General features: G+C 35.5%; 6 protein-coding genes across 10 annotated transcripts in view; 2 read left to right on the top strand and 4 right to left on the bottom strand.

Annotated features, from left to right (window-relative positions):
* Nucleotides 1-3,578, top strand: part of LOC108623088 (Clock interacting protein circadian) — a 13,526-nt gene extending 9,948 nt beyond the window's left edge. For both annotated transcript variants that reach the window (XM_018021377.2, XM_026811915.1), the window contains exons 2-3: nt 543-864; nt 952-3,578. In XM_018021377.2, coding sequence (XP_017876866.1) covers nt 552-864; nt 952-1,268 — 630 coding nt within the window. In that variant the 5' untranslated portion in view covers nt 543-551 and the 3' untranslated portion in view covers nt 1,269-3,578. The remainder of the gene's footprint in view (nt 1-542; nt 865-951) is intronic.
* Nucleotides 3,579-3,684: 106 nt separating this feature from the next.
* On the bottom strand, nt 3,685-6,609 carry Golgin84 (golgin A5). 2 transcript variants are annotated; one of them, XM_026811914.1, is made up of 8 exons: nt 6,519-6,609; nt 6,161-6,455; nt 5,589-6,016; nt 5,066-5,516; nt 4,802-5,006; nt 4,498-4,737; nt 4,206-4,427; nt 3,685-4,163 (listed from the first exon to the last, which is right to left on the bottom strand). In XM_026811914.1, the coding sequence occupies exons 2-8, from the start codon at nt 6,298-6,300 to the stop codon at nt 4,059-4,061; spliced, it is 1,791 nt and encodes a 596-aa protein (XP_026667715.1). In that variant the 5' UTR covers nt 6,301-6,455; nt 6,519-6,609; the 3' UTR covers nt 3,685-4,058. The 2 variants fall into 2 exon arrangements, with proteins under 2 accessions (XP_026667715.1, XP_017876864.1); XM_018021375.2 differs by having other exon boundaries at nt 3,685-4,149.
* Nucleotides 6,610-6,861: 252 nt separating this feature from the next.
* Nucleotides 6,862-8,242, bottom strand: ATPsynB (ATP synthase subunit b, mitochondrial). The gene is made up of 4 exons (XM_018021376.2): nt 8,136-8,242; nt 7,651-7,812; nt 7,223-7,575; nt 6,862-7,155 (listed from the first exon to the last, which is right to left on the bottom strand). The coding sequence occupies exons 1-4, from the start codon at nt 8,161-8,163 to the stop codon at nt 6,973-6,975; spliced, it is 726 nt and encodes a 241-aa protein (XP_017876865.1). The 5' UTR covers nt 8,164-8,242; the 3' UTR covers nt 6,862-6,972.
* Nucleotides 8,243-8,476: 234 nt separating this feature from the next.
* LOC108623028 (delta(3,5)-Delta(2,4)-dienoyl-CoA isomerase, mitochondrial) lies at nt 8,477-9,809 on the top strand. Its single transcript, XM_018021272.2, has 6 exons — nt 8,477-8,588; nt 8,666-8,754; nt 8,825-8,952; nt 9,047-9,327; nt 9,423-9,549; nt 9,623-9,809. Exons 1-6 carry the CDS (start codon nt 8,482-8,484, stop codon nt 9,719-9,721), a joined length of 831 nt encoding a protein of 276 aa, XP_017876761.2. The 5' UTR covers nt 8,477-8,481; the 3' UTR covers nt 9,722-9,809.
* LOC108623029 (dynein regulatory complex protein 8) lies at nt 9,481-11,030 on the bottom strand. 3 transcript variants are annotated; one of them, XM_026812015.1, is made up of 5 exons: nt 10,862-11,030; nt 10,430-10,670; nt 10,150-10,360; nt 9,878-10,057; nt 9,481-9,571 (listed from the first exon to the last, which is right to left on the bottom strand). In XM_026812015.1, exons 1-4 carry the CDS (start codon nt 10,953-10,955, stop codon nt 9,938-9,940), a joined length of 666 nt encoding a protein of 221 aa, XP_026667816.1. In that variant the 5' UTR covers nt 10,956-11,030; the 3' UTR covers nt 9,481-9,571; nt 9,878-9,937. The 3 variants fall into 3 exon arrangements, with proteins under 3 accessions (XP_026667816.1, XP_026667817.1, XP_026667818.1); XM_026812016.1 differs by having other exon boundaries at nt 10,737-10,944; XM_026812017.1 differs by lacking the exon at nt 9,878-10,057.
* Nucleotides 11,031-11,083: 53 nt separating this feature from the next.
* On the bottom strand, nt 11,084-17,051 carry CPSF1 (cleavage and polyadenylation specificity factor subunit 1). The gene is made up of 18 exons (XM_018021427.2): nt 16,677-17,051; nt 16,377-16,591; nt 15,996-16,303; nt 15,673-15,923; nt 15,424-15,605; nt 15,070-15,354; nt 14,825-14,998; nt 14,621-14,758; nt 14,397-14,546; nt 14,176-14,337; nt 13,646-14,092; nt 13,405-13,571; nt 13,093-13,336; nt 12,846-13,031; nt 12,193-12,771; nt 11,850-12,123; nt 11,629-11,758; nt 11,084-11,556 (listed from the first exon to the last, which is right to left on the bottom strand). Exons 1-18 carry the CDS (start codon nt 16,843-16,845, stop codon nt 11,370-11,372), a joined length of 4,248 nt encoding a protein of 1,415 aa, XP_017876916.1. The 5' UTR covers nt 16,846-17,051; the 3' UTR covers nt 11,084-11,369.
* Between the last annotated feature and the right edge of the window lie 62 nt (nt 17,052-17,113).

Raw genomic sequence — 17,113 nt, 5'->3', positions numbered from 1 at the left:
TCTATACTTTTTACCACGTAGCTATTTATTATTAGCATTATTCTTCCGACGTCTGATTTCTTTTTAATTATAGGAAATGCGTTTTTCTAAGGTACATAAACTTGTGGGATTGACTGTATAGCCAATACATCCTTAAATGTAGCTGATTCTTTGGTCAGAGCAACTTTTATGAGCATTTGTCGCGATGAATTCATTCATACAAATGTCCACGTTTCTACGTTACACAACCCGGTGACTATCGACCGCAGTAATTGGCCTGTCACCGATATGTAACGATAGCACCCATGTGCATAATTGTATGGAGTACAATTGATGACAAGCATATGTTTGTCTTGATTCTATGTAAATGTTTTCGATAAGAATTAATGACGTGTGACTCACGTAACTTACTGAGAAATTACTGGTAAAATTTAATTACGAATATAAATAATAATCTAATCTTCATCCTTTGCCCAGTAACTAAAATACTAACTCTTTTAAAAACGAGGTCTTCGCATCAGAATCTATTTCATTAGACGCCACACTTTTACTTCTGCTTACAGAACTTCGAAATGGCTCCGACTATTTATTTGTCGGAGTTGCCAGCTGTGAGGAGAACAACGGTCCCGTGCTCGCATCGAAGACAAAGGATTATCAATGGTGCAATAGGTAAGCACCAGAGACTGGAAATCAGGCGACTGGAAACGAGCAACGCGCCTTTACGCAACGAAGTGTCTTTAACGCCGCCGGAAAGTCCTGTCTGGGAACCGGAATGCCCCAACGACTCCTACGCACCGACCATTGTCAGTTCTTCCTCCCCAAAGTCTGCCAGGATACCGACTGAAGTAAAAGAACATTGGAGAGCGTTCTTGGCAAAACGAAAAGGTGTGTTTCTTAATATGATTCATGAGACGTGATCCTCAATTGAGCTTGCAAAGAGATCAAACGCGAATGAAACTTGGAACTTTATAGGTCTTCTAAGCATTGCTATCCGTACGATGGCTTTGGTTCGACGAAACAATATCCTACAAGAAAGAGTAAACGCTTTGCGCGAAGAGACTCGAGATTTCATTCATTCAGTGTTAAACAATCCCGAGAACAAGTGTATACAACAGAAACTGGACTGTGGAGACGATGAGGAAGACGTGTCATCTTCGACGGAGAAATCGTTATCGCCTTCGTCCGCTTTGTCGTATTCGACGAATTCCCCGTCGAACGATATCACGTCGACGAGCGATAACAGCGAAAATGACACCGACCGATCCTTTGAAGACGACGAGGAGTCGTAATGTGAAAGGAAAAGAGGTAATTCGAACGATTTGACTCGCCCGGTTTATATTACGTAGCTCGTAAGCTCTGCGTCGTTTATCGTTCAAAATAATGATAAAGAAGTCGATGCAAAAAGATATGCACTTTTCCGTTATCGGTCTTTCCGGTGTTACACTTTGAAATCGCTTGAAGCATATTCCCAATGACGACGAAAAAAGAGGTCAAAAGCATTTCTACTTTACATATAAAAAGTATTTCATTTGAATCTACGTACATTCAAATAATTCACTTACATAAATAGATCCGTAAGATAGCCTTTTAGAAGATCGAAAAGAACGAGATAGGTTCATTATGACTAATGTTCTGGATATATATCGACATTTCGAATACTTGCGAAACATTTGTAATAAGTGCAAAACCGCTTTACACTTGACTTTATATATAGCGTCAAAGTTCTAAATGCAAAGCTTGTCTGCACGACGGTGCATTAGAACTAGAACCAAAATCGATTAGAATTTTAGGAGAAACTACGCCCTGTAAATTGGTGGCTGTGAAATTTGTATTCGCATTGTAATTTCGCTTCTTTCTTTTTAGTTTTCAAAAAGAACCAGCTCGAAACGAATGACTAAATTAGAAATTACGCGTATTTTTCGAATAAAACCTAAAGACGATCGTATCGCGTAGAATTAAATATAAGCTTGTTAAATCCAGACGATGGAAATGTTCGATGTTTATTTCTTTAGTTAGTTGATCACCATTCAAACAGCTGATTTATTTACTAGGAAGGTATTTAAAATTTGTGTGTACTTTAGGCTTGAACGATAATAATGATAACGCAGAATGTTATTATAACAAAATGTAAATGTGATTCAATTCGTTAATGAGATTATTATACCTTTCCTTTTTTACGTAACAAGCACAATCTAAAGAAATGAATCTATACAAATTGACATATGAAATATTTTTAATCTCGTCTTAAATGTATAATAAGAAGACGTGAGAGATAAGAGGTTCCGAACGTTTCCAGTAGCAAACCTCATTATTTATCAATCGTGATATATGTACATATATTATGCATATATTTTCACACACGTATGTAATTGGTAAAACGTACCCAATCCAAAAGCAATGCTGATCCCACTGATCTGTAAAGTAACTATGGTGATCGTGTGATAATAATAGTATTTCGAGAAATATCGTTTACGCAATCTCGTGCTGAATTATATATGTATATAAGTGATAAGGAATCTTTTCAGTTTGGATTCGTTGCCTCGGTATCTAATATTATCATAAGTAAAGCGAGATGAAATATCGTACAAGGAGGATATCGAATTCTTTCTTTACGAGATGTATATTTTTTTAATATCTACAATGCTGAACAGAATTTTTTTTGATTTCTTGATAATTAGAAAGGACAATCGACAAAACTAGAGGACTATCAAATATCTATACATGTACATACTCAATAATTCAAACGTTGAATATTCGTATTCACTTACCCGAATAGTCTAGAATTTCTTTTCGTCTGGATACATTTTTACCATCGGTTTGGGAAGATCGATGAATCATACAACTCGTGCCTAAAGTGTATGAACTACGTATGATATTTCTCGATTACTAAAGCAATATGTATAGTTGTAATAACTTATTCTACTTAAGCGATATTCTAAATATTATTCTACTATTAGTGAACAAGTGCAACGTTTCTACTAAAGTTATGAGAGGGAGAGATCGTCCTTACATCGTAACTATTTAGAATAATTTAGGTTTTTAAGTAATATTCTTAACAGCATTATAGCGATCTCATTATTTTTCACAGAGGCGTGGATACTGAATGAAAATTTAAATTAATTATTTTGAAATCGTTTATAGAAAACTTGAAACGATGTAATAATTGTTTATTCGTTTACATGCCTCTGTTTTCTCGTGGCATATCAAATATCTTTCGCTTAATAATCCGAAGCGATAAGAGCCGGTATAGTCGAATCAGGTGTTAATAATCATAGCGAAAAATGTAAAGATAGGACGAATAGTTGAGACTTCTTAGCATACGTCTAGAGTAATTTTGCGTTTTCTAACGACAGACATATTGTGAGTTGAATAAAAAACTAAATTCTGACGCATTATAATAAATCGACAAGAGTGTATCAAAATATTTTCGGCGAATAATGTTTTGATATTTACTTGTTAAAAGCATTTGAATTCATACGATTACGTTTGATTCTATGATATTCATCTTCAAGTATTTAGAGACAGTCGCTTGCACCAATCAGAATTTTATTGACATTATGATTATCGTGCAGAAAAATAATAAAATCGTAAGTTTCCCATTATGTTACTTCACTAAGTTATCCACTCGTTACAATATTCTTGAGAATTGTTTGCAATTAATATAAAGTTGTATATTAATTTTTTAGAACAAAAGTGTTTATTCTTCTCAACGTATTTGCACGTAAGAATTATTTATTTATTTATTTAGATTAAAATTAAATAAATAAATCATGTTTATTACCATTATAGTATTATATCCGTTTCCCTCTGTATAATAAAAAAATAAATGATACTTTGAATAAACAAAAATATTCCATCATTTGTTATCTACATTTCTATAATTTTTCTATGTATCACACTGGCCAATATGTATGTTCCATATGCATATCACTATTCAATAAAATGATTATTTAAATGTATATAAGAAAATTAATTTATGTATTTAGCAGTTATGATACACCATATAATATTTTATAAACAACATAAAAATGTACAGATCTCATGAGTAATCAACCATATGCACTACCCCAGCGTCGTATTTACAAAACTAGTCTAGAACAATATTTAACATTAATGAGCGTCCGGCGATTGCGATAGGAGAACGATAAGAACCCAAAATTGCAGCAGTGCCTGTAAACAATTTCCTTAAGCAAATATATAAATTACATTGAAAATATTCTACTTACCATGTAAATTAATACTAAAATCCTTGCAAGCGGATACCTCCTCAAAAATACGCCTGTACGTATACTGATAGCATCTAAGGAAGAATAGGCCCTTTTGACTCTTCTGGTAACTCCGGTATCGAAAGGAGTTTCTATCAGAAACGTCGGCACTTGCGCTTTAGCGTCGTCCGTATCGTTCATGCTGTTATACAAGATGGTGCGTCGACTATTCCTAAACTCGTGCTGTAAAATAAAATCGTTTTACACAGTTCGACACTGTTTTCGTGAAAAGTATCTTTATTTATCAACCAACTTCTATTTTCTCTAATTGTAGCCTTAAAGCGTTCCTCTCAGTCGTTAAGTTCTCCACTGCTTGCTGTTTTGAAACTAACGTCTGCGTGAGAGATGCCAATCTCGATTCTATTTCACTGCTCGGCGTTGATATCGCGGATAATTGCATTCGAAGCTTAGCGATCTCCGATTCACACTTTTGTAATTGGCTAGTGTAGCTATTACGCTGACGGATCAATTCGTCTTTTAACGATCTTATTTCCTGAAATAATAATCAACATTAATCAATTTCGCTCTGTAAAATAAATGCAAAACGATTAACGTACCTCCAAATGTAATCTTGCATCTTCTTCCGCGTCTAATCTCCGGCGTCTCTCGGTAGCAAGAATATCTTGAGCTTGAATATTCGCTTCGGCAGATTTCTGTCTCACTTTCTCTAGTTTTATATCAGCATTCATCAATTCCTCGCGTATTATCCGCAATTGCTCCGAAACCTGTTGATTCTCTTGTCTAAGTGTGTCGCGTTCTTGTCTATCAAAAATTCATTGAATAATTTCTTGTTTGTATTTTTAATTTACTATTATACGTACCTTAACTGGTCCAATTCCATGATCATTGTATCATCCTCCGTTCCTGTAGATTCATTGTTCCTCAACTCTGCTATTAATTTCTCCTTTTCCTGAAGAGTCTTCAGTGCTCTCGCTTTGTGTTGTTCTAGATCAAATCTAGTCGAGTTTAATTCCAATCTATTTCTTTCTAAGGCCGACTGCAATTCCGTTACTTGTTTGTATAATTGCATTTTTTCTTTGTACAAGGATTGTAATTTTTCATTCAAAATTATAATTTCCTTTTGATGATCCGTTTCCTGTTTCCCAAGTTGTACATTCTTTTCTTCTAAATCTTTCTCCACTTCTTTTAAATACCTTTTCATGTATTGATTCTGAGAGGATTGAGTCAGTCTGTTTGCTTCCACGTTCTCTTGTTTATCATCGTATTCATATTCTTGTGTAGTATCAAGTTCGCTCCTGAAAGTATCGTATCCTAAAATAAAGACAGAAACGTTTCATACTGCAGAATTCGAATCAACAACATAAACTCAAAATGTATAATCACCATTATTCAAAACAGTAGCGGAAGCTTGATTTTTTACCATTTCATTGCTTAATGTATTTATTATTTCATATTTTCCGACGTTATCATTTGCACCATCGTGTTCAAAATTATCTGGAACATCTACAGAAGTGTGTACAAGACCAGGACTAGATTGACCTGATGTCTGAATTGATAAATCCGATATAGAATCTGTAGAATCTGTTGGATGCTCAACCATGAGCGATGACGGTGTTGGTGGTGATACTGAAGCTTCAGCTGTATATCTTTTTGGACTTGTATTCAAATTATTTAAGAAAGTGAAAAGCTCCTCGTCTCTAGACACAACAGAACTCGTTGTCAACGACGGAAGATTTGGTGTTGAACGAACGTGAGGAAATTCTACCGATTCTGTGGTAGGGTTCGAAAGTGTACCATCTTGTGTGTTAACACTGAAACATATCAAATGCATTGTTGTATTTTAACAAGTTCAATTAAATACTCATAGAACGTAAGAGTCATTAGTTCAAGCAACAAACGATATCTTTTTACTCGAACAGACTCTGAAGTTCTTGATAATCAATTATTTTTTTTACCATGATTCAGGTGTACTCCACGTAACGTGTGTCAATTGAGATTGCGGTAATTTGTCTTTGTTTAATACAGCCGCGGTGTTTTTATCTATTTTATTTAGTAAGTTCTCCGCCTTGTCAGCGAGACCTGACAACCATGCCATTTTCGCTTAAAAAAAGGAAAAACAAAAGCAGCTACTTGTTCGAACTATTATGACGTTTGACACTGGCAATATATACCCTTAAATCTAGGATGACATAACCTAAAAAACGAGATCCTCTAACGAGAGAAAGCTGAAACCGTGGCTGAAACCTGAAACTAAACTTGTGTGTGTGAATTGTGAATATGTGCAGATGGCTCATTGCAATCTGAAGCATGTACCTGTTCCGGACTTTCTGGCTTCCCGACCCTTTTCGCACACACGCACAGAGAATATGTAGTTTCAACTAACGGAGACGGATGGAAAGCAAATTAAAGACAGAGAGAGAACGGATTAAATTTCCCATATATCCGTGTAAACTAAGTCTGGAATCTATATATACAATCGAGCAGGAGATTAATACATACGTACCACCAAGATTTCCAGATCTGTCGCTGCCTGTACCTGTCATAGTTCGCAACAACAATACCCATATATTTTCTATTAGGATAATGATACTATGTAATATTACATTTATTAATGACATTTATTTATCTTGAAACATCATTTATATAATATACAATGTAAGGGTTGATCATTTTTGAATGTATTTCTTCAATGTTCTCATTACTTTTTACAAACTATCCCAGATTACTAATAGCATATTTGTTTCATCTGGTAGAATAATATGAAATCTTAAGCAGCAGCTTTGCTAGAGAGACCTTCAAGATCTCTAATACATTGCAACAGATTTGCTTTTTCTTGTTCAGGTGTAATAGCTTTTAACACACTACTTGTGATCCATTGTACCATGTGTTTCTGAGACATTCTGCGTTCAATTAGATCTATTTGGGCATGATAGTCAAGGCGTCTCTTCACCTGCAAAGAAATATAATTCATAATAAATTAGATATTTATCTAACTGATATCAAAATGAATATGTTACCTCTGAGTAAACGTCTGCTAATCGTTTCCTGTAATCAGCTTCCAGCTGCATTAAGACATTTTGTTTTTTGATGTCGAATATCATGAGTTGTCCATCGGTACGCCATTTCTCCTTCTCTATTTCAGCAATATTATTTTTAAGCTCAGTTATAGTCTCGTCCTTAGAGACATTATATGAGTCTTCAAGATCATCAATCTGTTTATCTAAATAGTTCGCTATTTTATCTCCTGCTTTAATTGAAACATATACAGCAGCGAAGAGTATCGACAGTCCATTATAAAATTCGTGTTCTATGACATACCACTCCTTGGATAACAAGTACGTGGAAACAGTTCCCATAAATACATATGGTCCTAAACGAAAATTAATTACATACATGTAGGCAAAAGCTGAAGAGCATGCTTCAAATCAAATCTAAATCAATTTACCTGATACACCAGTTTTAGGATAAAAGAAGGTAAACCATTCTTCTGGAATAAATCCCAGCCTGACTGGAGGAGCTTCTACAGGACGTTTTGGACGTGGTGCATCACATGCTACTGCACTCGTTTGAATCCCACAAGAAGCCAAGGCTTTGACTTGTGAAGAAACTGTAAAAATATGTAAAAACATAAGAAATGAAAATACTTATTACACCTATTACTTGAGATCAGGATTAACCCAACAGAAAATGGAAGTAATCATAATTTAGCTTAGCACAGACCAGTTCCACAATTAATTTTAAATATACCATGCAAATTATAATTTCCATAGTTAAAATAAAAGAGATGTAGCATTATATTATTACATAATGGCAGCAAAATAATCGACGTAAGGTTGATAATGGAACATACTGAATATATGACCAGAATATATTTATGAAATTTCATACAACTGAGTAATTGGAATTTATTGTAATTAAATCACTTTTTACCGTTGCGAAAACTTAATCTCGACAACATTCTGTCCACCTTCCAAGGAGCACCACTAACACCAACACCTAACACCAACCACTTCCACAGACGGAGCAAGAGCAAGAGCCAACTGCAGGGCTCGGATATTTTATCCCGCACGGTTCGCTTCCCCTCTTTTTCGCCCGTATTTCGATCCCCACTACTATTCCCCTCATGCGTGCTCATGCGCGTTCGCGAAGCTCTCCGCAGCGCTACCGTGAAAATCACTGCATACCCCCACCAACTATTGGTCCCCACCATGGTCGCGTCGTCCCCACTTTCCGGCCGCGGGATAAAATATCCGAGCCCTGGTCCNCTGTTAAGAATATGGATAAGTATGAGACACTGAAGATATCTGTGCCAAAAGAATTTATTTATATGGTGCAGATGAATAGACCAGAAAAACTGAATTCACTCAATCACACTATGTGGAAGTACGTATCTTTACCAAATGTTCATTCATCTGATATTAGAAGAATGTAACATAAATTTAATTTTGATTATTGTACAGAGAATTCACAGCATGTTTCAATGAATTAGCCATAGAACCAGAATGCAGAGTAATAATTCTTTCTGGTGCTGGCAAGGCATTTTGTGCAGGTACTTCATTTCTCAAGAACTCATAATTTGTATAATTGACAAAATAATTTTAATATCAAATGAATTTCAGGCATCGATGTAAAGGGTATAATGAACATAGGCCAAGAATTAGCAGAACACGAAGATATTGCCAGGAAATGTAAAGTTTTACATTTGAAAATAAAAGAATACCAAGAGAGCTTTAATGCAATAGAAAAGGTTGACCACTATCATTTTTATGAAATATAATGATTTATACTATGTAACACGAATCATTGATAAGATTACTAATTATCTAAGAATTACCTTTCAGTGCCCCAAACCAGTGATTGCAGCTGTACACGGTGCATGTGTCGGAGCTGGTGTTGATATGATATCTGCAGCAGATATTCGTTACTGTTCTACAGATGCATGGTTTCAAATAAAAGAGGTGGACGTAGGTATGGCTGCTGATGTTGGCACGTTGCAACGATTTCCAAAAATCTTGGGTTCTGACAGCTTAGTTAGGGAGCTTGTATATACAGGAAGGAAATTTCTAGCTGCTGAAGCTTTGCAACATGGTTTCGTAAGTCGTCTTCTAGATGATCAAGAAAGGTACAGAAACATTTCTTATGTTTTCCACCGATGGAAATGATTTATTGTGTAAATGAGACCTTTCATAAATGAATTCATTTTGTTTTTTTTATTAGTTTATTGAATAGTTCAATGACTCTTGCGGAGGAAATAGCGAGCAAGAGCCCAGTCGCAGTGCAAGTTTCAAAGTTGAGTTTAACTTACTCAAGAGATCATACTGTCCAAGAGAGTCTGGACCACATCGTAAGTTTCAATATTTCTCCACCTGAAATTGCGCAATTATCTTATGTTAATTTTTATGCGATTTTTAAAATAGGCACTGTATAATCAAGCTATGCTGCAGAGTGAAGATTTTATAAATGCTGCTATCGCACAAGCTACTAAGGGTGACCCACCACTCTTTGCTAAGCTATGAGACTGCATAGTATTATATATGAAATACATAAATATTTATATATATACACAAGATGATGTTGAAATTTATACATTTTTATGTACAGACGATTTATATTTTATATTCGAGATATAATAAAGATGTTTCTTATTTTTATACAGAGATTCAAATACTAACACACGTTGCCTGTTCCCTATTTCCTTTACTAAATAGTTATATCAGTCCAGTGCAAAAATATTAAACAGTATAGTCCATGAGCAGACTTTCCAATCTACGTTTTTTGGGCATAGCTTCTAATCTAGCTTGTTCCATGACTTCAACAATATGATATACATTAAGATCCTCAGGTATTTTCACCTATAAACGGTGCATAAAAAGCATTCTCTATGTGCTTTCGTGCTAATTGACTGACTGAGAATCGTGCAGAACCCATCGTGCAGTATACGTACAAGTAGTAAATTGATATAATGTTCATAATTGATCCTTTTAGTTTCCGGATCGCACGCAATAGACATCATATTAGTTATTTCCTGTTTCGAGAACGGCTCTCCGAGTTCCATCATTGCCTTCTCTAATTCGTCACACATAATATACCCTTTATTATCCGGATCTAACAATTGAAATGCTTGAAACAAATCTTCCGGTTCTGCTGGTTTAAATCTGAACAAACGTGAATAAAAGTAGAAGCTTGGTCGGATTTCAGGAAGCATAGACTTACAACTCTTTTACCTGCCTTCATTAATAGCTTTGGACATGTATTCTAAAAATTTATTTAATGGTACAGTATTATTAAGAACATCTTCGACTTGAACTTGTATTTCTTGCAATTCTGCTTCAGTAACAACGCATCCTAACGCTCTAATCACAGTTCCTAAATCTCCGACATCTATTTCATCGCTTTTTGCAGTATCGAATACATCGAACACTTCACAGAGCCTCTTGTCTAACAATGACGGTTCCACAAGAGACACTACGAAAATAAGTATCATGTATATAAAATTTATATAATACATAAAGAATGTATTTGAAATCATACTTATCAATGATTGCCTTATAAATTATTCCGTACAACTACACAATTGTTTGATCAATATATCGCTGAAGTAACTATGTACATTAATCTCAGCACGAGATTAATTTATTGAAATCAATGATACATACCTCGTGAAGACTCAAGCCTTGTCATTCTTCGTTGAAGAATGCTTTGTCTAATAGATGCTCGACTGGATCTTGAAAGGTCGCGTGGTGTATCCATCGTGTAATAAATTTAATTAATCCGTTTTAAAAAATAATAATAAGTCATAAATATATAGCTGAAAATATTTCAGTCTTTTCCTTAGAAATTTATTACATAGATTTCCATGACAGGAAATAACTTATGAATTTAGCAAATTATAAATATAATAATATTTTTCAACTGTACAAAATTCATCGTGTTCAATACACGTACACTGATTACATATACATTAATTACTCGTATGATTCTTGATTACTATTATCCACTTCCAACTATGTTCATATGTTTCATACACAAGTTCTCGGATACATATCTCTCATTGTCAAAAAATATAAATCTTTGTAAAATAGAAATAGCATTCTATAAATTCAATATTCTCTACCTAAGAGACGAATATATTTATACATAACGGATTCCTCGCATGGAATGTTCTTAAAAGTGTGCTGTTTGACGATCTATCTCAGTAAGGTCTTCTATTATTTCCTGTACACGAGTCCCAATTTTCTTTGCTATGTCCAGTTTCTCATTGTTAGGTAAATAGGGGTACCGCCAAACTAAATCACCGTCAATGATACCTCTCGCAGGATTGCCCTGAGTCCGAACGTGGCTTTTGTAAGTGCTGTAAAAAGAAAACGTTACGATCGATATCTGATATCCGATTCGAGCAAATTCCTTTCAACACAATAATTACCGATACGCTTTGGGATTTAAACCAGCGATGTGGCAAATATGCGTCACTAAAACATTTTGTAACATAAGCAATCTTCTGTACGTCTTTTCTGGTACGGGTAGAACATAGCCAAGACTACCGTCGAGCGATGCTATTAAAAAATAAATAGAATTAATAATACATTACATACATTATCATGGATATTTAAACTAAAAGACAGTCATTGTCTAAATTCAACTCACCGTACATGGTAACGTGCCTCTTATCTGCTCCGGAGAAATACTTTTTGCTATTTGCAGGATCTGTAACTCTGCACTTTATACGGAAAAATGTATTTACTTTTTGCCCTAAATGGAAATCGGCTTTTCTGATTAACTTTTGTCCCCCTAGACTTTCTCGCGACTCTGGTTGATACATAAATAAAGCTATATTACTTTCGCCATCCGCCACGACAAATCCTAAATTAGAATTGTCAATTAAATACTCGATAGTATAAACTTCCGCAGGCCTGAAATCCTACACAAAATATCTTCATTTAGAAGTTGGATATTTAAAGAGTATAATCATAAGAAAAGTTTTACTTACTCTACTGACGAGTGACAAGGTTCTATATTCTTCTTGAAACCTTAACAAACTAATAGATTTATATACATCAGCTATTAAGATTAAGCTTTTGATGCTCAACATCTGGTGAATGTAAATCTGCGTGTCTATGAAAGCAACTCCAACCAAATCGTTATCCTTCAATTGCCAAATATAAATTTTTTGACCAACTGCCGAGACCAGGAAACCGGACACTTGCGTGATGGCAGTTATCGGACCTTTTTGCTCCTTCGCATAAATTTGTTTGAACCTATTTTTAGTTAACGGTTGACCAGGTTCAGGTACAACTTCGATTATATCAAATATAAGAATCCGTCCTCTACTCGTAATATCTTCACCATAGTTGTAGTTCGTTCCCAATACTATGTAGCCCTTTAAACCGGACCGTGTGCCTTCATACGCCAAAGAAACGTTCTTTAAACAAGTAACGTGTTCCCACTGATCGAGTTCGATTTTAGTGTTGGGAATAGTTTCCCATGATACAGGCGAGAACAATACTATAGAGAATTGTTCCTGAGAAGGGTAAATAAATCTGTCTGATCGTTCTTCCTCCGTGAACTCCTGCAAAGACAACAATAAAAATTGTGCCCCAAATTTTCACAAAAATTAAGTTTCTTTTAAAATATAATTCATACCTTATCCTCGCCATTAAATCTGTAGTAACTTTTTAATGGTTCAGCTATACTCGTTATAACACAATAAGTTTTACTTTCTAAATGATATGTTACAAAATGAGGGGTACACCGTAACGGCACTTTTCTAACAGGCCATGGCGCATCGTACGATAAATGAGTCGGTAAAACGCATATCCTCAATTCCTCCTAAAAACAAACGGAAAGAACATAGTCACAATGATAAGAGTATGAGTAATAAGTTACATACCTTCCTATTGAAGTACAGAAAACCTTGGGGACAATTTATATTATTAAAAGGTGCGAATGAAGTAACGGGACCGTCGATACCCATCGGATGGGTACGTAGTTCGCCGCGTCCTGTGAGAAATATCCAATGAGGATAGTCGCTGCAAATAAATACACCATTGTATCCAGCGATGTTACTGAAGTAACGCATCATGCAATGCCGAGTTTCGCTCATCGTCGCCATGTCCTCGTCTTTCGTCTTTAGTCTGTAAATTACGTTCACGATTAAACATCTCAGAAATCACAATGCTACGATTTACAAATAAACGTTTACCTTATATTTCCTGGTATTATGCCATGGTCTAATTTTTTAAATCTTAATTTCAAATGACCCTTCGGATACTTGTACGCTTGATAAATTTGAAGTTCGTTGTCGAGTCGTACCAGAAGCATGGGTCTGTTTCCATGGTGACCCAACGCCACCATCAAAATCTCACGTACCTAAGACATACGAACATTCAATTAATCTTACTCTTCTACCATGAAACAAAATTCATTTCATATATTATAGATACCTGCATTTCAGGATTGGGAATTTCATTGACAGGCGTTGTTTGCAGGGTAGTAGATTCCATACTGTCGTGTAATACATATTGCCCGAATCCAAAATTGCGGATAAGATAGGATAAGCGTAAATCGGGAAGAGAATAAATTTCTAACGTTCCGCTGTCTCTGTACACCAATAACCAATATGTTGGTTTTATTTCTTGTAAATGTTTCTGCCACCAAGGAGCTTTTTTAGACATTCCTTCGGTGGATTTAGTCTGCGAAGGCACAGGCATTTGAAAAGCTGGTGCATCGCCGTATAATAGATCATCCTCGTTATCGATATTGGCAACAATCGGTGGTTCTTCTACGTTAAGTTCCTCTTCAGGAACTTCATCTTCTATGTTCTCAGGTAACTGAGTCGTGAATATTCCGCTAACATCTCTGTAAGCACATAGCGCTTCTATTTGAGGCCGCTGCAATTGAAAATTAAGTTGTAACGCGACAATACATGTACACAATATACGCGACGATATGATTCGTTTCATTGTTAGCTTACGAATAGTAAATTCGCCGTTTGAGCATGCAACCTCGTAGCTCCACGTCCTTCTCTAAGGGTCAGTAACATAACTTGACCATCCTCGGAAAGTAACGTCACGTAAGGATCTGCGCAACTGGCATGGACAATTGGACATCCGAGATCAATGGGCATGTGTTGAATCTATAAGCATTTAAAATTTTTACTCGACTGTATGCAGAAAAGTTGAATCTTATATATACCTGTTCAATTCCTTGTAAGAGGCGTACGCCCATTTGTGTGACCTGAACGATATATCTGTTCGCACCAAGATTCCCAGCAAACACTGTACTTCCTTGTGTACTAAAACCGCTTTGATCCACTTCGTTGATTTCTTGACCGGTTTGTAAGATCTAAGTGTACATTATAATAATAAGTACGATGTTATAATTAAGTATAGAAGTGGGATATGAAAAAGATATAATACCATTGTTGAATCTTCTTGACTTAAAATCAGGAAGGCATGACTTCCTTCCGCTTCAGGCCTTATTTGTTCATCGTTATTTAACGTACCAATTACCGTCCACATATCTTCACATCCTGGTAGTTCGAACGTAGTTACAACCTGCAATAAATTTAAGTAAACGCATGATCATCGTAAAATACAACGAAGTATAAAAGAGTTTCTTACTTGAGGCCGGATACAACGCTGAAGAACACAGAGCGCACCGTTTTTACCATATCCAGAAGTTGTAACAAGTTCAACGTCAGGATCCTGATTATGTGAGAATTCTTCCGACAGAAAAGCTGGTTCACCCATAGATATGTTACCGCACGGTCCAATATTCAATAAACTGTCACATACCTAGTTTAAATATATACTGATAATAAATATTTTCTTCGTATGATAGATTAAAAAGAAAAATGAAGGAATACCTCGAATATGTACGATGTAATTTGGATCGATGTATGCGTTTCACTTCCGTATACTTCTAGCTCTTCTGGGTCTTTTATGTCCAACACATCAGACGCCATCCAATCTCCTATAAAATCTTGTTTCATCTTTTTCGCTGGAATTTCTTCGGTTTCGTTTTCTTCGAGAATTATCTCGTTGTCATTTGTATTTTGTAAATTCTCCGGTTCCTTCTCGGTAAATCTTAGCAACAGTGAGTTACCGAGACGCGAACCGAGAAACAAATAATTATCCTCGCACATGCATACCTGTTAATATTTGTATTACTTCACGGAGAAATAAAATGATATAACAAAATGTTAATTAACTGTACTTACACATGATGTTAAGACACTCGCTGCAGCTTTGTCAAAGTGAAAACCTCTCACTGAACGCATACTGTCCGCAAACAGAGACAATACATACAACTCTCCACTTTTTAATGAAATTACTAAACGATCCGAAGATATAAATGCAACCTGAGAACCCTCTAAACTTATTTTCACTCCTTCTTGCGGCTCTATAATTAAAAGGTATTAATAAATTCTATTCATATACTCGTATGAAACATATTATTTAATACTAACTTAATGGAAAATTCGTACTGGTTTCCGCTAAACTATTTAACGATACTCCGTAAGGTGGTATGCTCTGATTCAAATAAATGAGAGAATTAACTGCCATGATTAAAGTTCCACCAAGTGGTTTCTTCACTGGTACTGCTTGATAGCAATCAAACGGCAAGTTTGATACAGACCAAATTATAGGATGTACTCTCTGCTGAATATTTAATGATATTGCAACCATGGCACAAGTGTCTTGCCTAACTGCAATTCGTCTAAAATTACACGTGACGGTTATTTAAGAAACCATTATATTAGAGAATGATAATCAAAGGGAACAGACATACCCAGAGAACGTTCTCACTGGTTCATATAATATTAGCAACGTCGGTTCGTAGTAACCATGTAAAAATTGTAAGTCTATTACATTGTCCATTTTCTCTTCCAAACTCTTTAACACGATCATATACGATGATAATATAGGAGTTTTACTAGATGATACTTTTGCATTATCTAATAGATCACCATCATCGAGGCTCGGATCCTTTTTAAAAGGCAGTACCACTAATTTTCTACCGTATATTAACATTACTGCACACCTGCCTTCAGGATCTACTCTAACTATAGGAATATGGTGATGATTCGTCCATCCATCCTACAAACATGAATAAGACATTCAAATCGGTTTTATTTATAAAGTCTTATTCAAGTACTTCACTATAAAATACCCGTATTTCTTCTTCTTCGAAGTAATGCAAGGATACTGTTCTAAGATCATGAGTATCTTGCTCATATTCTACAACTGATAACTTTGCATCACGGAAACTCAATAAGAGAGAATCTCTTTGGGATCCAATAAGAGTTACAGCTTGCATGGACATCACGTTCCCATGTAAAGTGTACTGGGACAAACATTCCAACTTCATCTTCGGTGGGCGTGACTCTAAAGAAAGGATCGATTTTATGACTGACACTTGCTTTTAATTCGTTTACTACATAGAGTTTAAGTAATGTATGATCAAATATACCTGTGTACTTCTCTTTCTTTGTTATATCCACATCGGGAATTAAACGAAACACTCGGATAATATTTGCGCCGGCTACCACGAGACATTTTTCCGTACGATTAAAGAAATAGCACGTTATCGCATGTTCCACTCCCGTAGCCGGGTGGGTACTTTTACATATCGAAAACATTTTCTTATAACGTTACAAAATCATATTCTATAAAAGTTTATACAAATTTCCTCGCTGTATTGTCATGTGAAGTTATTTATGTTACTCTGGTTACTCTTGCTTACAGGTTCTTCCACATGAAGTTTAGTATAAAATGTAGCCAGTGTTAGGAGAAGAAACTCACTGCAAACTGCAAAAAGGACACCATGAATGACCACAGAGATCCACGCGTGTGCGGAAGGCAATAAGGCATCCATGAATCTAGGGCGGAAGGTGTGCCTCTCTACAA

Source organism: Ceratina calcarata, unplaced genomic scaffold (genome assembly GCF_001652005.2).
Source record: "Ceratina calcarata isolate Rehan_Ccalc_2016 unplaced genomic scaffold, ASM165200v1 scaffold250.2, whole genome shotgun sequence".
In the NCBI taxonomy this organism is placed as follows: Eukaryota; Metazoa; Arthropoda; class Insecta; order Hymenoptera; family Apidae; genus Ceratina; species Ceratina calcarata.
This window is presented reverse-complemented; position numbering and strand designations above follow the sequence as displayed.